The sequence below is a fragment of the Pelmatolapia mariae genome, linkage group LG5 (genome assembly GCF_036321145.2).
Source record: "Pelmatolapia mariae isolate MD_Pm_ZW linkage group LG5, Pm_UMD_F_2, whole genome shotgun sequence".
Classification (NCBI taxonomy): Eukaryota; Metazoa; Chordata; class Actinopteri; order Cichliformes; family Cichlidae; genus Pelmatolapia; species Pelmatolapia mariae.
The window spans coordinates 19,108,824-19,129,154 of NC_086231.1; the positions used below are offsets into that span (position 1 = coordinate 19,108,824).

The following is a 20,331-nucleotide window of genomic DNA, read 5'->3' on the forward strand; positions in this document are numbered from 1 at the left end:
ATTTGAAGTTAGAATTTGTGGTTATTATGTAGGGTTTTGCAGAAATAGCCAGTAGTTTTAAAAGTAGTGTCAAAGCAGTTATGTTTACGGACACGTTGATTGAGATAAAGTTACTGAGTCACAAGTTTTCATATAATTCACTCTCAATAATGACTAAGACTGAGTACACTAAGGTTTTGAGTAAGAGGCAGATCTGTCTGTCATCAGCAGTGGAATGGAACAAGACTTTATGCTGCAGATTAATGTGGCCCATAAGGAGTACATAGATCCGATGTTCAAATGACTGCTGCAAAGCAGACATCATCTAACACAACACCTAATTTTCAAATGCTCATGTAATACTAAAGAAAAGCTTATTCCCACACACAAAACCCTGGCAAAAGGGTAATGGTAACATTCCCCTGCTCACATTTGTGCCTGAAAACATACATTTTGGACACTTTTGTATTTCAAGCTCCCTGCTGAGGCAAGATCGCCTCACCAATCAAATAAGTCTGCATGTGTGCTGGGCAAAAAAAAGCACCTGTTGTTCCTGCTGACATGAATAGAAACAGACAGAATATGTAAATAAAAAGCAGGAAACATGACCTGACCTAGTGCTGCGCAGCTCCCAGAGGGACAGCAGAGACACACATTATTGATTGCAGATGACGCACTATTGTCCTGCAGCAACACACTCTGCTGGAGAGGCCATGAGTCCCCCTCTCATAGAAAGTTATTTCCCATATAGAGTACCACTGTTTTGGAAAACATTTATCCTGCACTCTTAGCACTTTGGTAATGTGCTTGTTTGTACACTGGTCATGTTACTGTCTAGCTAGTGGTGAAGTTATTAAGCCATTATGGTCTGCTTAAATTCACAATCTATGCAAAAAATAGATATATTGGCTGTATTTACTTTAATTACATTAAGCATGACTCTGCCAGGCTAGCCATGAGTGCTATTTTCAGTCAGTTATCCAACCAGTGTCCACATTAAAACATTTACTGACAGTAATGGTTGTTGCATGACACTAACGTGAAATCTTGCACATTCATGGTTCACAGGGGACAAAATAGTCATTTTGACTCATCTGTTTATCCAGTGCTTTTGTGGATAAAAGCATGCCTGCAACTCAAATCATATTCCAATCAGTCTGCTGGGGATGACATGCAGGAAATTGTCTGGAGCAGACTCAAGCCCAGACCCCTGCAGTAGCCTGTTTTCATATGGGCGCCTGCTCTAACAGGTGAACTGTGCATCATCTTAGCTGGTTTTAATGTCAAAGCGAGGTTGCTAGGTAGTGAATTTAATCTTTCTGGGATTTGCTTAGCTGAGTGGGACATTGCAATAACAGCGGATCTGACAGTCATTTTATAAAAAAGCTTATAAAGTGTATAAAATAAAAAAAGTATAACTATCTATTTGTAAGTGTAAATTACATTTCACGTCTACAAATAGAAAACTCTTGCAGTACTTCAAGTATGGATAGTCCTGCTACATCATCTATCTTACATTGAATATAAGTCTCTTCTTGTATTTTTCTAACTTGAACAGCATTCAGCATTCACACTTTCAGTATAACCTTTGCCTTTATTCCAAATCTAAAATCAGCTCAGTGACTACTTAGACACCAGATGTTTGGCCTTGTAATACTGAAACAACAGCATTCATTCAGAGCAACATAATGTGAAGACCTGCAAAACTCCTTGTCATGACCATTTAACCATTCCTCTGTGTCGGATGGTATATGACTGACGGTGACTGTACTTGAGTCCTGCTTGCTCAGTAGATGATCCTTCATTTCCTCTCTAATCCACAAGCTTCACCACGTGTCCCCATTGAAGGAGTCCCAGGGGATTGACCTATATACCTGCTGACTCTTACTGACATGTCACAGTCGTGGCACTGCCTGGCACACTGCTGGGACATGTGCTCAGTCACGCTTTCCATTGCACACTTAGTATCTTGACCTGCTGTTCATTCAGACTCTGCACATTAGAAATATAAACTAATAGTGCTTTTATAGATTGCCCTGCTAATCTTTGAGTCTCATCAATATTTTGCTTGAAGATAATGTAATTATTGCTATGGGGCTACTTGGAATAAATTATATATAAAGCACAAAAGACTGAATACAAACTTTTTCAATATAAGTCTCTGTTATTTAAGTGCATATGTAATGTGTCTCAGGGTTTATTACACCTTTGCTGCTACTGATCATATGTGTGTCGACATGTCTGGGCACCAAACTGTGTGTAATGTATTTCCCCAGTCAACGTAGGCTCACCCTGTTCACACCTGCTTGGCAGCTCGCCCCTGTGCACGTGTTAGTTAATAATTCACACTGACCCTCTGCTCCCATGACCTTCACTTGTTACGAATTAATTATGACCTCCTCCGTCGTATGCCTCATTAATCTCTGCGAGACACAGAACGCGAAGGATTATTATGACGGTTGCTGCCTTTGTTGCTACATAGCGACGCTTTGAATTTCAGTACTCTGTAGTTTCTTTGATAGTTGATGTGGCCACTGCTTTTGTTCTGCTTTGTCACAAATAATTTATATTCAGCCAGTGACCAAGGCAGTTTTGATGGGGAAAGATGTCAAAGCTGTTGTTGAATTACTTGGAAATAACTAATATGTAACAGACAATAGGCAAAGTTTGACGTTTTTAAATAAAACTTTGGTGAGGAGGATTACACACGATGCGTGACTGTGTTTCTGAGAATATTTAATACTAGCTGTCATGCTTCCACTTCCTCACTTCCCTTGCACAACTTAGTATCTTTCTTTTACCACTGCCTCCCCCTTTGCGGCTTTTGTTTTGGCTTGGAAACAGTCACTATAATTCAGATCTGCTAAACAATAACAAATGTCAGGCTTTATCCTCTGCTTATATATTAGCCACAGCGTGCTGTTTAAACATTCAAAGACCAGGACTTGTGTCAAGGAATGGCCACCTGAAATGGGATAGGATAGGGATATGTCTGGGATAGGGCTTTTCGTTTCTTTCTCGTAATGAGCACCTAAAATATTATATCTCAGTGAGGTGTGTGAATGCATCTAATGACAGTTGACATTTCTTGCTCACAGCTTGTGTTCTAGTTCCTGGCAGAGAGACCATGTGGGGCACAGACTCCCGCTGGGAGCTGGCTGACAGTAAGAGGTGTATACAGAAGTTGTGTAAATTGAACACAGTGCTGCCTGCGCATGTGTTTCTCTTCTTTTTGTCCAGCACATTAAAGTAGATTGATGTGCATGTATAAGTGTGTCAGAAGTAAAGTAGGAAAGGGGCGTGCAGATGTCAGCACCAGTTGTGCAGGGAATCAGAGCCAGGATAAAATTAAAAACCCTGGTGTTAAACACGCAGCCTACTCTAAGTGCAATATTTAGCAGGATGCTCGAATGCGAGCTTGTGAGTGTACTGTTCGTTTTTCAGCTCTGCACGTTCATGTTGTTGTGTGGGTGTGTATGCTCCCACAGGGGCTCCATTTCTCTCCTTGAAATTGTGCACACTCTGGCTCCCTCCATGGGTAGGGATGGTTAAATCTCTCCACACATATCTCACCTCACCAGCAGCTTGGTCTGTAGGTTTGACATTATTTACATGCACACACATAGCTATTTCAGTACAGTTAAACAAAAAGAATTATGAACGGCTGATTTTGAAGCAGTCTTAAATTCATGGATCCCCCCCCCCCTTTTTTTTTAAACTCTCCTCACATCTTTTTGAAAGCTGGTATGGTCAAAAAAGCTTAGAAAGCTAGAGAATGCACTCATTAGTTCATTTGCAGATTAAACAAAATATGCAAAGTGAAACTAATTGTCAACTTGGTTTTGTAAAAGAGGGTAAAAACAGGAAAAAAGGATGAAATATTAACGATCTGCAGCTGTTATGAATAGAAAGCAGACCCTTTTTAAAAAGGTCTTACAAGCGCCAGTTTAAAGCCACATTAGCAGACAGTTTAAAAGTAATTTTTCAAAATTAGGGAAACAACAACAAGTGCCACATTACACTCATTACATTACACTCAAGATAAAGCTAAGTCCTCCCTTAGTGTTTCCATAGGAGTTAAGAGTGTAAGTATCAGCTGCTAATCAAATGCACCAGCAAGTGTGTTTACCTCTATAAAACCAGAAGTTTCGGCAGTTTGCTAGTTTGGATCATTCAGGTGTGTTAATACAATGGCAAGGTCAAAAAACATCAGCAGTGATCTTAGAGAAGCAATTGTTTCTGTCCATCAATCTGAGATAGGTTTTAAGGAAATTTCTAAACAATTTGAAGTCCATCATTCTACAGTGAGAAAGATTATCCAGAAAGTGGAAAACATTCAAGACAGCTGCCAATCTTCCCAGGAGTAGATGTCCCAGCAAATTCACTCCCAAGGTTAAACTGTGTACTGCTCAGAGAAACTACAAAAAACCAAAAACAAAATGGGCCTCAGTTAGCTGGCTAAAATGTGAATGCTAACGACAGTGCCATTAGAAAAACACTGAAAAAGTATGGCTTTCTGGAAAGGCTTTGCTCTTTTTTGTAAAAAGAACACGGCAGCACAGCTTAGGTTTTCAAAACAAACAAATCACAAGACTTCTGGAACTATATGTTTTGGACAGATGGGACTAAAGTGGAGATGCTTAGCCATAATGCACAGCATCATGTTTGACAAAGCCAAAAACAGCATATCAGCACAAGCACCTCATATGAACTGTTAAGCACAGTGGTGGAGGGGTGATGATTGGGGTTTATTCTGCAGACACAGACCTGGGCACTTCATTGAGTAGACCATGAACTCCTCTGTATACCAAAGTATTCTAAAGTGAAATGTGAGGTGTTTCTGCTATTAATGCAGTCATCATAAGACAGAGGCCATCTGTCAGACCACTAAAGCTTGTCTGGAATTGATGTAGCAAACCAATGGTTCCAAGCACAGTGGCAAATTTACAACAGAATAGCTGAAAAAGAAATTAATTAAGGTGTTGCAATGTCAAAGTCCAGACCTCAACCTGATTGCGATGCTGTGGTGGGAACTTATCAGAGCTGTGCATGAACAAATACCTGCAAACCTCAGTGAACTAAAGCCCCACTAATCTGAATTGTATTCACCGGTACCTAATATTAAGATCTGGTAAGGACTAAAACATTTTTACTTGGGTCTTAGAATAGTTTTTTACCATGACTCTACAGTGTGCTGTTTCATATAATCCAGCATTGTTTTGCACATTTGGTGTCCTAGTTAAGTGCTCATTACAATTTTATGAGCTGTTATTACAGAGAAAAACAAAGCTATACTTAAATCCTTGTAAATTCATATTTTTGTGTCAACAGTGCATCAGGTGAAAACTTGAATGTACAATGGTAAAGCTTTTTCACTCCAGAGTGATTTATCGCTCCCAAACTTTTGGTATGGCTTTACCTGTCATTATTGTTTTGTGCCCCCGAGTTTTGTTGTTTTGTTTAGAAAAGGCATTGAGGAGTTGGTGGAGACCAAAACAAGACTAAAAGGACAGCAAATGTTTCTGTTTGATTCACCAGATGAACAGAAAAATAACTGCCAATGATCTGGATAATGTTGAGGGCTGTTGCTGCTCAGCTGGTTGCTAACCAGTTTCACCAGTTCTGCAATATAGTATTAGTGTTGTGTTTCTGCTGCCCCCAAGTGGTCTTCAGTGTATCCACATCCGTATAATTGCATTCATTTCAAACTACCACAATCAATTGTGGTAGACTTTCTGCAGAGATGCCTTTTCCCCCCTTGTTTTGTGTAAGTCTGTCTCAAAATAAGACAAATTTTTGTGCTTCATAATTGGTTTTTATTACTTCAAGAATCCTTCTATTGCCTGGAGTTGCATTTTTTGAGTTTTACCGGATCTCTCCAATTGTAAGTAATTGTATGTAATTCAGAAAGCTAATTTCTTAAGTAAATGAGCCACCAATAAAAAAAAGCACTATTAAAGTACTTTTAGTTGTCATTTACAGGCACTCTGTAAGTCTTGGTCCCTATTACTGGTTTGCTGTCAGGGTAATATAAGTTGAAATATGAGTGTAATATCAATAGAAGTTGTTTTTTTTTTCATGATTTTTTATTTTTATTTTGTAACTTTCTGCTCCAAAATCTCAATACAGACTTGTGCATCTGCAGCCATAGATGCACAAAAATGCTGTACGCACATTGTGCGAGTGATCAGGGCTTTAATGTCTCAGCAACCTCCAGTGAGAGTGGGATCAACCTAAGAGAATGGGATCAATCTGTCTGACCTTTTCCTTGTGGTAACCTACACTGTTCAATCGCTCATTATTTTGACAGTGAAAGGGCAGCTTTTCCGACTGTGAGCTGTCTGGATGGATGAAACATTACTACAGCATCCATGTTCACACTATGCACCTTTGTCTCATGACAGAGTCCGATTCACACAGTTACTACTCACCTACCTACACCTTGATTTTCTAAATATATTAAGTAATACATGCTAAAGAGACCCGCAACTGTGGAGCAAGGCAGGAACAACACAGTTATTGTTTTTTCAGGAATGATTAAGTGGCCACGAGAGCATTTAGCACACAGTGCTAACAGAAAACTATAGACTTAATATTAAAAGATTGATGTATCCACTGTGACATCACCCATCATTTTTATGAAGTTAATTTTAGCTTTGCGTGCTTTTCTACGTTATTTATTTATTTGTTGGATTTCTTGTTGTTTGTAATAATTTTAATTAAATTATTTTTGGTTTCATTTGTTAAAAAACTGTTTAAAAGTTTAATGTGGCCTCCTGTTTTTGAGAGGAACAAATTGCTGTAAACACTCTGTTTAGACATTTTAAAAAAATTGTCTCTTGATTGTAGACTTCTAAAAAAAAATAAATCCAAAATTGTGCCAAAAGTGGCCAGATTTGGAAACTGTTGTGGAGGGCCACACCAAGAAGCTGAACTCAGTTCTGTTCTATATGACTTTTATCTCTACTGGTAAGAGTAGATGTTACAAATAGGCAACAGAAATGTGAAATTGGAATAGTAAAAACAATATTTTTGCACTTTTTAATCAACATTCCTATTTTCTTACATTTCATCCCCAACATAATTGAGCATGAACTCCATGAATTCCCTGTTGCAGTCCCTGTCATTGAGTGCTTTACTGCCAGCTCCTCCATAATCTAACTCTTTTGTTATCCCATGTACAAAGATGAGTAGCTTGGCTATGTTGCAGACATTACAGCATGTGTCCAGAGCTAAGGAGAAAAAAGGCCAAATTGTCCGCCTTTCTTTTAAACTGAAGCTCCAGAATTGCAGCGGTGTTTTTCATTGATCTCGTTTCACACGATATCATGGCAAAATGTGTAATTGACACGCTTGTCCACAGTGCCCATTTCACGCTTTGCCTCTCCAAAATGTGAAAAGGATACACATGCAGAAGTTGCAGTAAGCTGCAGTAACAGCAGAACGAGATATTTTATTTCACGCCAACATGAAAATAATAATGGGAAAGTGTTTAAACAGACATTATTGACACATTTACATGGAAATACGTATTAGCCACCTAGCTTTACAATTTCTTAAAGACCCTAGAGTGCACTGCATACATTTTTTGCTCAATACCGACTTTGTGGCTTTAATTAAACATATTACCTCCCCCTGCTGTTAATGCAACTTCTGCATGGACCGGTGGACTGGTGTTTCTATTACATATTTTGCCATGATACTGTTGTCTTGTCATAGGTCATCTGGGCAGGGGAACATTCTCAAATGCTTCTTTATTCTTGGGGTATATTTTCAGTGAAATCACAAAGCTGGTCTCGACTGCTCCATCCCTGAATGTGCAAAGCTTGTTAAAAAGTCACTGTTGCTTTTGCAGCTTTGCAAGCAAAGGTTCATATATCCTTTTCCACTTTGCATCAGTCAAATTTTTGTATTTCTCTGAGTATTTAGTCTTGTAATGGTAATTCAAATTGAAATCCTCAAACATAGCAGTCAAATGGAACAATACAAATGGTCTTACTTGAATACTGAATATGAAACATTTTAAAATGCAATAGCACAAATTTAAAGAAAGAATTAATAGATATTCTGCTACAATTGATTCCTACATATTAAACTAAGACAACAGTCTACATTGACAGGTTTTTATTTACTTTCATGCTGTGAATCATCTGCAGCGTGTTGCTGTCTTTTACCAAGATCTGTAAATCTCTGTTCAGGTAGCAAGGTGACCCTGTTCTACAGCAGCATTTCTGAGTTTGAGAGTTAATAAAAATGTGAAATTTACTTGGTCCCTTAATGTGTTCTAAAGGATTTTGGATCACAGGTTCTAACAGATTAGGGCTGATCTTTCCATACAGGAATGTGGAGGCTTAAACTTTGTCAAACGCAAATTTTAAGCCTTAATAAAATTTAAATGGGTATGTTTTTAAAAATCAAGTTAGACACAATGGTACAGAACATATTTATTTATTTATTTTGTGTACCAGGCTACTATATATGTTTATTTCTCCTGTAAATATGGGTATTTTGACATATCTGTGGGATATAGGGTTAGGGTTTTTGGTGCTGTCCTCAAGTGGCCATTCCAGGAAGTGCAGTTTTTGCGAATTTGACTTTGACATTATTGATTTTTCAGTCCCAGAATTTGAAATTTTTGGAAAAGATATACAAACAGACAAACTTCAATCAAAGAAAATATTCTTTCAAGTTATTTAAAAATGCATGATCTATAAAACAGAATCTCAAACTGTGTGCACATACTAGTATTGCTAGAAGTGAGAGCAGTCTTAAAAAATGTGTCTAAATTTAAATCATACTTGCACCCGTCCAATCTAACAACAGCTGTGTTCATTACATACTTACAGTACATACTTTACAGTATTTGTAATTATACAAATCTCTTTCAGTGCACATTCCTTCTGTCGTATAACCACCAGGGTTTCTCAGTGACTTTTATTGGTTTACAGAGAAATGAGAATGAGAATGAGAATATTTTACATATCTAGATTTTGTCAAGAAACACAGTAAAACAAATGGTGCTGACAGCTGCTGTGTATAGTGTAGCGAGTGAACATGTGTCAATTTTGGGATTGACACATGTTCAATCCCAAAATGTATTCAAAACATGTGTTCTGTCAACGAATTGCTAAAAATCACTTGTTGGCACATGTAAGCTTTAGCAGATACAAACAAACATTAAATGCTTTTTATGTGCATGTAATTACAAATTTACAATCAGTGTGTAGTCCTGTTGGCTAAATCTGAATCACCGATCAGAGTGAATGTTAAGTACACTGTCCACTGATCAGATAACTTAATCTTAACCTGCCATTTAACGAGGTTATCAACTCACTAACAGGATAATCCCACTAACAAACTGAGCCTGCTGTCCTTAGAGAAAACCCCCACACACTTAATCCCCTAAAAAAAATGAGAGTTCCAGCAAATGAAAAACGCAAACAACAGAACAGCACAGAGGTATGTCAGTTTCTTTGCAGTTAAAAGTAACAAAAAGCTGTTTTCAGAATTAATTACTTCCAGCTTAAAGAGGACATTTCATTACTTGTGTCTTTTGTAGTTTTTGGCTACAGTTTAATTTGTATTTATCGAGCTGCTGGAGACTACCACAGTGAATTGGCTGTTTTGTTTTCAAGACGCATTAAAAGGCTGTCTCTGAAGCACAGAGGCTCGCTCTTTTATACGGACCTGATTTTCTCCACACAGTGTGGGTAGAGGTGGGAAGCACAGCCCACAACACTCGCTGCTGTACAAGCTAAAGCATTCTACATGAATAATTTGCTACTCCCTGCTCCGGTTTGGCCTTGCTCCTCTTTCCCTTTCACCCACGCAGTGGTGTTATGCTGATTCAGGAGCAAAGAGGAGAGTTTGGCACTTCCAACATGGCAGGAAGAGAAAACGTCTCCATAGAAAAGAAATATTATTCAGCATCTCATTTAAGTGATATGGGTAAAAAGGATGATTAGATGGGGTTTTGAGAAAGTTAGAGACGTGAATCAAAAGTTCAGAAGCTGGAAATTTTATTAGCTGGCTTAATTGTGTGATCATATAAGTGTATATGCAGGTACACTCATATAGCATGTCTTCACTGTAGCTGTTGTTGCATAGCTTCAGTAGTTGTCTCTTGGTCCCAGCATGTACTAGCTGTCCACAAACACACAGTCGCTTGTTGTGAAAGAACCAGCACAGATGGCTAGTTCTGAGAGCACTGCACCTGTTTATATATAGCTTCTCAGTAGAGCACTTGAGAGATAGGAAAACAAAGCAAGTCTGTCTGTTTGGCATGCCAGTAGCTCCATCCACGCTTTGTGGTCTCAGTTGAGACAGCAGATTCCTTTAGGATTCGGGCATATTAACAAAGGTTTTATCTTGTACGGAGGAATAGCACCAGCAAAAATAGCGCATTATAGATAGATTTTAAATGTAACCATCACATCTATTTTTGCTGTGTTATATTTGGTTGAGGCACTCTGTTGGGTTTCGGACTATCAAACTGAGTCGGTGAAGTTAAGTAATGTAGTACCTTACAGTCATACACTGTGGTTTTTGTTTTCTTGGTGCACCCAAGTGTTTTCCAGGCTCTTACTTTATCCTGTTTAATGTTGAAAAATGATGTCGCTGCCCATACATATATGTTTAAGATGGCGCCGAGTATGGCAGCCTCGTCGCGAGCTCCCCCAAGCAACAGCTGTTTTTTGTGTTTAATTTTACTTTTTCTTTATTTTTTCACGAGTAGCACATGTCTCCTTGTGTACGACCGACAAACCTTACTGGACATAAAAGATGGACTTTCTCATCACTTTCCGGAGTTCAAGTTTTGCAACACGGACCCTCCGTTTGCAGACCCCCCATTCATCTCACCTGAGACGCCTTTGTTCTGGGCCCGTGGAGGCCGCAAACGCCGACGCAGAGGGAGAAGATCTGGCGTTCTGGTTCGACTGAGACGGCGCACTAACAGACCACCGTTACCCAGTTTATTACTGGCTAATGTGCAGTCTCTGGAGAACAAGCTGTGCGAGCTTCGGGCACGGATCTCATTCCAGCGAGAGATGCGGGACTGCTGCGTGATCTGCCTCACAGAAACCTGGCTATCGGACAAGGTACCGGACTCCGCAATACAACTACCGGGGTTCTCTGTGCACCGCGCGGACAGGTCACAGGAGCTTACTGGGAAAAGCAGAGGCGGTGGTGTATGTTTCATGATCAACAACAGCTGGTGTGATTATGCGAACGTGCACCCGGTCAAATCTTTCTGCTCACCGGACCTGGAGTACCTGATGATTAAGTGCCGGCCATTCTGGCTACCGAGGGAATTCACAGCAGTGATTATTACGGCGGTTTACATTCCCCCACAAGCCGACACTGACCGAGCACTCAGGGAACTGTACAGCGCGATCAGCAGTGAGGAAACCGCACACCCAGAGGTGGCGTTTATCACGACTGGGGACTTTAATAAGGGTAACCTGAAGAAAGTCTCACAAAAACTCCACCAACACATCCATTTCAGCACTCGTGGAGACCGGCTTCTTGACCACTGCTACACCTCTTTCCGGGATGCATACAAAGCCCTCCCCCGCGCCCCATTCGGCCAATCAGATCACCACTCCATCCTGCTCCTGCCCGCCTACAGGCAGAAGCTGAAACAGGATGCTCCAACCCTGAGGGCGGTGCACCGTTGGTCGGACCAATCGGAGTCTACGCTGCGGGACTGTTTTGATCACGCGGACTGGGAAATGTTTCACGTGGCTGCTAAAGACATTGATGAGTACACAGACTCAGTCTGCGGATTTATCAGAAAATGCGTGGAAGATGTCGTCCCATCCAGAACAGTTAAATCCTTCCCAAATCAAAAACCCTGGATTAACAGAGATGTTCGCACAGCACTGGCGGCACGGAGCACCGCTTTTGCCTCCGCGAACACATCGGACTACAAACACGCACATTACCAACTCCGGAAGACGATCAAAGCAGCCAAACGTGAGTACAGGGACAAGGTGGAGCAACATTTTGACAACCCTCGGAGTATGTGGCAGGGACTAAACACGATCACAGACTTTAGAGGGAAAACCAGCACACCGCAGACCACGGCCTCTCTGTGTGAGGATCTAAACGTATTCTACGCTAGATTCGACACAGCGAACACCACGAGACCGGACAGTGTGCGCACCGCGGATGACGTCAGTGCGCACACTGTGTCTGAGGAGGATGTGCGGAAGTGCTTCAGGAGGGTGAACGCACGCAAAGCTACTGGTCCGGACGGGATTCCCGGCCGCGTCCTCAAGTCATGCGCGGCTCAGCTGGCTGGAGTGTTTATACACATCTTCAACCTTTCCCTCTCTCTGTCTGTAGTCCCAGCCTGCTTCAAAATGGCCACCATCGTCCCTGTACCCAAATCCTCCACCATCTCCTCATTGAACGACTGGCGACCCGTAGCCCTGACCCCCATCGTGAGCAAATGCTTCGAGAAGCTGGTCAGGGACTTCATCTGCTCTGCACTACCCGACTCACTGGACCCTCTACAGTTCGCATACCGCCACAACAGGTCCACTGATGATGCCATAGCCCTGACACTCCATGCTGCCCTGTCACACCTGGAGAAGAGAGACACGTATGTGAGAATGCTGTTTGTAGATTACAGCTCAGCATTCAACACCATCGTTCCCTCAAAGCTGGACAGGAAACTGCAGGATCTAGGACTGAGCAGCTCCCTCTGCAGCTGGATCCTTAACTTCCTGTCTGACAGACGCCAAGTGGTCAGACTGGGCAGCACCACCTCATCCCCCATCACACTGAACACTGGTGCTCCACAGGGGTGTGTACTGAGCCCTCTCCTGTACTCACTCTACATCTACGACTGCACGGCCACTAGAAACTCCAACATCATTGTGAAGTTTGCGGACGACACTACAGTGGTGGGTCTTATTACCAACGGTGATGAGACGGCCTACAGGGAGGAGGTCAGCGCCCTGACCCACTGGTGTCAAGACAACCATCTCACCCTCAACGTCGCAAAGACAAAGGAGTTGATAGTGGACTTCCGGAGGTGCAGAGGAGTACACACCCCCATCACCATCAACGGCGCCGCTGTGGAGAGAGTGAGCAGCTTCCGCTTCCTTGGTGTACATCTGGCTGAGGATCTTACGTGGTCAGTACACATAAACAAAACAGTGAAGAAGGCGCAGCAGCGCCTCTTCTTTCTCAGGAGACTGAATAGATTCGGCATGAGCCCCCGCATCCTCAGGACCTTCTATCGCTGTGCCATTGAGAGCATCCTCACTGGATGCATCACCACCTGGTACGGCAACAGCACCGCTCACAACCGCAAAGCTCTCCAGAGAGTAGTGCGGTGTGCTGAACGGATAATTGGAGGTGAGCTTCCCTCCCTCCAAGACATCTACAGGAAGCGGTGCCTGAGGAAAGCGGGGAGGATCATCAAGGACTCCAGTCACCCCAGCCATAAACTGTTCAGACTACTACCATCAGGAAGGAGGTTCTGCAGCATCCGGTCCCGTACCAGCAGACTGAGAGACAGCTTTTTCCATCAGGCCATCAGACTGCTGAACACTTCATAGACACCTCACCCTCACTACTGGAACTTCAACATTATGCACTCCATACTGTATATAAATACCACTGTTTTGCACATACCAACCTCTGTATATTTTATATATCTTATTTTATTGTTTACTTTATTTCATTTGTAAAACATGTATATACATACTATATACACACTCAAACACACACACGTAGAAAAACATATTTAGTATACACATTCAGTAATGTATATACCTTTACATATTGTACATATATTTATTACTTTTTAGATTAGCCATTTTTATATTTTGCTTGTTTTACATTATTGTATTTTGCACAACTCTGTTGCTTGTGAAGCTCGCACACAAGAATTTCACTCACATGTACTGTACCAGTGTACCTGCACATGTGATGTGACAATAAAAGTGATTTGATTGCAGCACACACTATTGTTAGTGCTGCATTAACCAAGATGCACTGCATATTTTCACACTATTCATGATTCAAATGGCATCATTTCTGAGGGAAGGAGTTGCATAATTTGTCACTCATGTTGCATAATTGAGTTATTATTGAGGTTCCATGTTTGCTGGGTCATTGCCACTTATTACAGCTCTTTTCCCCCTGACTGATTAGGCGTCATCTTTGAAATGTGGCTGTTTTTGCAAAATTAATTGTGAAACCAACAAAACATCATACAAGTTTAGCTAAAGATGACAATGAAATGCAAAACTCCTTTAAGTTAATTACATTTAAAGAATTGCCAACTACTTTCTGACTTAATAAATGAAATAAGACTTGCCACAGCAGCTATGGATGTTTTATACATGTTATAAACATAGACACGCAGATATCCAAATGCGTATTCTAAAGAGAACGCACCACAAATACAAAAAGGGATTTTTAAGGAAGCAAATATAGTGATGGTGCTTCTTCTTCGTGCACATCTTTTCCCTCTGTGTGTTTGTCCACCACTTTGCATTTAATCATTAGTTATTATTAATCTCTGGATCTTTTCCACAGTGTGTCTTTTATCCTGCCTACCTCCCCTCACCCCCAACCAGTCGTGGCAGATGGCTGTCCCTCCATGAGCATGTTTCTGCTTAAAGTTTCTTCCTTTTAAAGGGGAGTTTTTCCTTCCCGCTGTCACCAAGTGCTTGCTCATCGTCGCCTGACTTGAGGCAACTGTTGTTTTAATTTGGTGCAATGCAAATAAATAAAATCAAACTGAATTGAAGAACAGTAAAAACAAAAGGGGATCGTGTTTATAAAGCCATGAAACTTCATTCACACTGCATGCAGTGTGGTTTTCAGGTTGGCAGTGTGGAAAGAATCTGCTGGAAGGCTATATCTGAGTGTAAATCACACGCATTTTTTAAGCATGCAGAAAGGGAAAAAAAGGTAAACCCTGCTATAGTTTGATATGTCTGTTATTGCATTTACAAATGTACATGTACAGTGACGTTGCTGTCTCACCACCTTTATACTGTTGCTCTGTCTGCTGGGATGTGCATGTAGGTATACTGAAGAGATTTCAGTATGTTAGCTTTAGTGGCCTCCCATAGATGATAATTCAGCTTAGATAAATAATAATTATATATTATTATAAACAGCATATAGTAACAGCATTAAATATAGCAAATATTATATACCTATATCCTGAATAGACATTGTCTTCACTAACAGCATCATTATTCTTACAGCACCACCTTCTCCTTCCTCTTTTCCCATCCACCTCCTCATCCTTTTCATCCTGTTGTGTTAAATGTGAGCTGTAGCTTTGTCTACTAACACCTACGCCAACATGTCACTAACCATTATTTGTACATCATTTTGTGTTCACAAGTCAGTTACACTGAGCAGATAGTAAAAGTGTCCACATGGAAAAACAGGATTTAAAAAACGATCACATTGCCTCCAGTCAACATGTATAAGATATATATGTCTTTATTTATCTATCATACATGCATGAGAAATGTATTATATTAGGAATTTATTATATTAAATCATAATTAAGAAATGAGGATTTCTCAGAAGGATACTCTTACTGCAACTTCATTAGGGACACATTGCTAGTACTGGATTGGACCTGCTTTTGCCTTAAGAACTGCTTTAATTCTTCACTTCTCAAATTCAATAAGGCGCTGGAAACATTTCTCTGAGATTTCGGTCCATATTGACATGATAGCATCCATGATGTGAATCCCTGGCTCCACCACATCCCAAAGGTGCTCTGCTGAATTGAGATTTAGGGGCTGTGGAGGCCATTGGAGTACAGTGAAGTCATTGTCGTGTTTAAAAACCCACTTTTGACTAGATGGTTTGAGCTTTGTGACATGACACGTTGATGGAAACAGTCATCAGAAGATGGGTACACTGTGATCATAAAGGGATGGACATGGACAGCAACACAATACTTAGGTAGGATGTGGTGTTTAAATGATGATCAGTTAGTAGGGGCCCAAGGTGTGCCTGGAAAATCTCGCCCACACAATTATACCACCGCTAGCTTGAACCGTTGATTCAAGCTAAATAAAGGCTCCATCGAGACTCAGCATTTTTTCAATCTTCTATTTTCTGATGTTGGCGAGCCTGTGTGAACTGTAGCTTCAGTTTCCTGTTCTTAGCTGACAGAAGTGACATGCAGTGAGGTCTTGTGGTTATGTAGCCTCTCTGCTTCAAAGTTCGATGTTTTGTGTATGTTCATACCTTGATTATAATTAGTGGTTATTTGACTTACTCTTGCCTTCCTTCCAGCTTGAAGCGGTGTGGCTATTATCCTCTGACCGCTGACGGGCATTTTCACCCAGAGAACTGCCTCTCATTAGATATGTTCTTTTCATTCTGTGTAAAGATGGTTGTGAGAGAAAATCACAGTAGTTGTACATTCAAAGTAACTGAAGTCACCTTTCTTCTATATTCTGATGTTGCTGCCCCGCGATTGGCTGAATTGATCTTCACATTAATGAGCAGTTGAACTGGTATACCTACATTTTCTATAGTTTGTTTTTAATCCTACTTTTCAAATAGGGTGTCCATGACCATGCAGCCACCATTCATTGTGGCCACTGACTCTAATAGAGGACAGACAAGGACCACTAAGAAGAACAATCAGTCTCTCCCTTACACAGGGCCGGGTCAATGTCTCTAAACAGGTTTTGTATAAAATGATAAAGAAGACAGACTGTTGTACTCACAGACCTTATCGCTACAGACATATCTATCAAATGCTGGCCTCTGGGGTCTCTAGATTAAGATCCCTACTGTGCTGATAGGATGTTTCTTGCTGACTAAATGCTTGTCAGTCTCTGTCAGTCTCTCTTTGTCTTACGTGGAACGTGGGCTTTTCTCATTTATTTGTATAACTCAGGAGGATCTCTTCTTAATGTTACCTTCCTTAATTGAATTTGACTGGAAAGACAGCATCCCAGTGACTTCAATGACTCCCTTTTCCATTTGATCATTGCAGTGTGATGAAAATGTAAGGGTGCGTTAAAAATAAATGTTTTATTTGCAACCTTCTCTGCCATCTTGACTGTTTGCACCGCGGTAAAGATGTCCTCTGATACAGTCACTGCACACCTACCACCATTGTTTTATTTATTAGCTGTTACCGGGCATGTTGTTAAATTCCATCTTCTGTATTTATGCTTTTGAAGTATTACACCAATAAAAGAAATGATTTATTTGGGCAGATGGTAATCAGCAATGGAGGTGTTTATGAGGTTATTTGTTTTGTTGTACAAGTCGGTGACACAAGAATGCTCATTCTTCAGGCCCGAGGCACAGATGATTGTCATTAACAGGAGGCTGTGTTACAAACATAGTTCCTTCCCCTCTATTTTCAGCTTTCATTACCTGTAATCGAACCATTTCTTTCCATTGAGCAGTTTGATCAATGTGTTGTGTTGACCTGGAATTGAATCTGTTTATGTTAATATCCTGTCTGTGATGGCTTTTGTACTAGATTTTTAACAGTGTCACACTCCTCTTTCCAAACATAGGGCTTAGCGAGGATGACTGTGAAGGGTGAATGCTGCTCTTGCAGATGCTGTGGGCTCCATAAAAGATCTGATGATTGTTGCACCCGTCCAATCTAATAACAGTTGTGTTCATTTGTATTCGTGCTGCACTCTTTCTCTGTGTACTCTGTTTGAGAGTGCTTAATGCTGTCAAATGATTAAGTCTTCTTGAAGAGATGAAAGGCCTTGTTTGGACAGGCTTTCAAATATTCAGTTGTTCAGACTTGCTATAGCATGTCCTTAGCACACCGTGACCATTTATGAAGAAACATGACTTGGATTTAATTTATCTAACTAACAGACAGATCTTTATGCTTGTACCCATCAATCACCGGGAATAAGAATCCAGTAGTGTGTTTTGGAAAATATTACTATGAGCACCTAATCATGCCTGAGGTTTGTTGGTGGCAGAAAATTCAAATTGTTTCTTTTACTAGCATTAGTGTATAATTTGTTTTGCTGATGTACATACTACAAAATCATGTTCTCCTATCTGATTTCTTTACTTCATGGCTAAATCCTGCTTTCTTCTTTTTGTTTTTCAGAAGAAAGAATGGTTATGCTTGAACTGCCAGACACAGCGGGCCCTGTCAGGAAGCTTGGGAGATATTCCGGCTCCTGTTCCACAGCCCATGGCATCCCCCCGGTCACCTGTTCCAGCCAATCAACAACCACCTCAACAGAAAGGGCCCAATCAACTATCAGGGCCCAGGGCCACAGGTCCTCAACAACAACAGAAACCAGCGGGTCCCCAAGTAAGTGGCCCTCTCTCTAATGTGAAACAGGCTGGGCCTACCTCTGAAACCAAAGGTTCTGCCCAACTTAAGAGTTCAACCCAGCCACCTTCCCAAGCTAAGGGTCCAACACAACCCACGGCTCAGAGTAAGGGACCTGGTCAGGTTAAAGGTCCTACTCAGTCACACGCTCAAAGTAAGGTCCCTGCTCAGCCAGCTAACCAGACGAAGGGCCCGAGCCAGGCCAAAGGGCTGACTCAGACAAAGGTATCTGCTCAGCCCTCTGCTCAGACTAAGGGCCCTTCTGGTGCCAAGACTTCACCTACTCCTGGTAAAGCTGCACCCAGCAATGCCAAGGCTTCTTCCACCCCTTCAAAAACCATACCTACTCAGTCTAAACCCACAGGTAACAACCAGGCCCGCAAACAGCCGCAAAGCCAGGAGAAGACTAAAGTTGCATCTAAATCTCTAAAAGAAGACGTCAAAGCCTCACCAAAGAAGGCATTGTCAGAGACTGTCACTTCTCCAAAAGACACGAAGATACCTGAAGATGCGCAGAAGTCAAGACACCATGAAGTGAGCTACCTGCAACTTCTTCGCCTTCACCTGTTCCACTTGAGTCACCATTTTTTGTTTATTTTGCTCCATTAAAAGTTGTTCTTTTTTTACATTTTTTAATTATTGTGCTTATCAAGCTCTTTATGATTTTATGTTCGTATTATAATTTTCATAACTTCATCTGTTCCACCACTCATCATTATCATCATCATTATCTCTTTAATCCTGAGCAAAGTTTAAGTTGTAAATAATTACATCTTTACCTAAAGGTGCTATATCATAACATCTTTCGCGTAAAATAGAGTAGTGCTGTCACGAAAAGGTAGTTGTCAGCATCAGTGTTTTATTTAGGAATTATTATGATATCAAGACCAGTGACATCATTAAGAAGGCACGGAGGAGGGTGACGTCAACTTTAAGGTCACCTCGTGTGGAGAAAATAAATGTGAGAAACTACATTTGAGAGAGGCAAAGAACAGATAGAGATATAGAAATTCCTTCACTTAGCAGTGAGATGATTTCCTTTTAATGGACTTTTTTCATCATCATGATGTCCTTAGCATCACCATCTATGTCATTTTCATCCTCATCCTCATCCTTATGATCGTCATCATTGGTCTCAGAAGCCATTTCTTACATTCAGATCATGCCTTCGTTCTGCAGCCATGTTTTGTCCACTTTTATTTTATTTGCAGGTTTTCTTGAACTTTTTTTGTGTTCGTTTAATGTGACACGTGATGATATTTTAAGCATTCTAAGCATGTTCGTTATTCTTCAGCGATTGGAAGAATGCAATGGAGAATGCGTCAAAGATGGCAATGAAGCATGTAATCAAATGACATTTGTCCGTAAATGTTTGTATGTTCAACTGTCTGTTATAGTCATGCTGTGTCAGTGTATTTATCCATCTGTGTGTACATAATACTGAAAGGCAAACTCAACCCAAATCAAGACGATACAGTCAACAGCCATAATAAACTATGAAATAATTCATTACTAATGACACTAATTATTTTCTTTTCTTTTTTCTTTTCTATAAGACAGAAACATTTTGCAATTAAGTTGGTCTTTTTTCCCCACAAGTACAAATGCATAAATATTTCTAAATGGCAACTTTTGCAAATTTGCCTAATTTCTAAAACCAAAAAGAAATAAAGTGTAAATATTTGGGTTGATTTTAACCTAAAATGTTAATATATCTGGTTGTTTGATTGAAGAAACAGTTCACACATAAAAAAGACAAATTTATGTTTCCTCTGGCCTATAGTGCTGACTTTCCATCTAAACTGTTTTAGTACGAGCTGCCCACTTTTTTTCACCATATAGTTTGGTGAATATCAAGGAGCTAACTGCCACTTACCAAGTGGTGCTCAAAACTCAACCCTAATAAAGTCTGTTTCTCGACATCATGACCTGGTTACTCTAAATAAATAGTGAATCCAGCACTAATCACTTTCACAAAGAAGTTTTTTTCTTTCTACCCCACTGCATCCACCACCTGCATC

General features: G+C 40.7%; 1 protein-coding gene across 4 annotated transcripts in view; it reads left to right on the top strand.

The window, feature by feature from the left end:
• The window catches only part of bsnb (bassoon (presynaptic cytomatrix protein) b), an 83,749-nt gene that overhangs the window by 44,991 nt on the left and 18,427 nt on the right, over positions 1–20,331 (top strand). For 3 of the 4 annotated variants that reach the window (XM_065470847.1, XM_063474028.2, XM_063474029.2), the window contains exon 4: positions 18,080–18,844. In XM_065470847.1, the coding sequence (XP_065326919.1) occupies positions 18,080–18,844 (765 nt within the window). The remainder of the gene's footprint in view (positions 1–18,079; positions 18,845–20,331) is intronic. The other variant, XM_063474030.2, reaches the window with a different exon arrangement.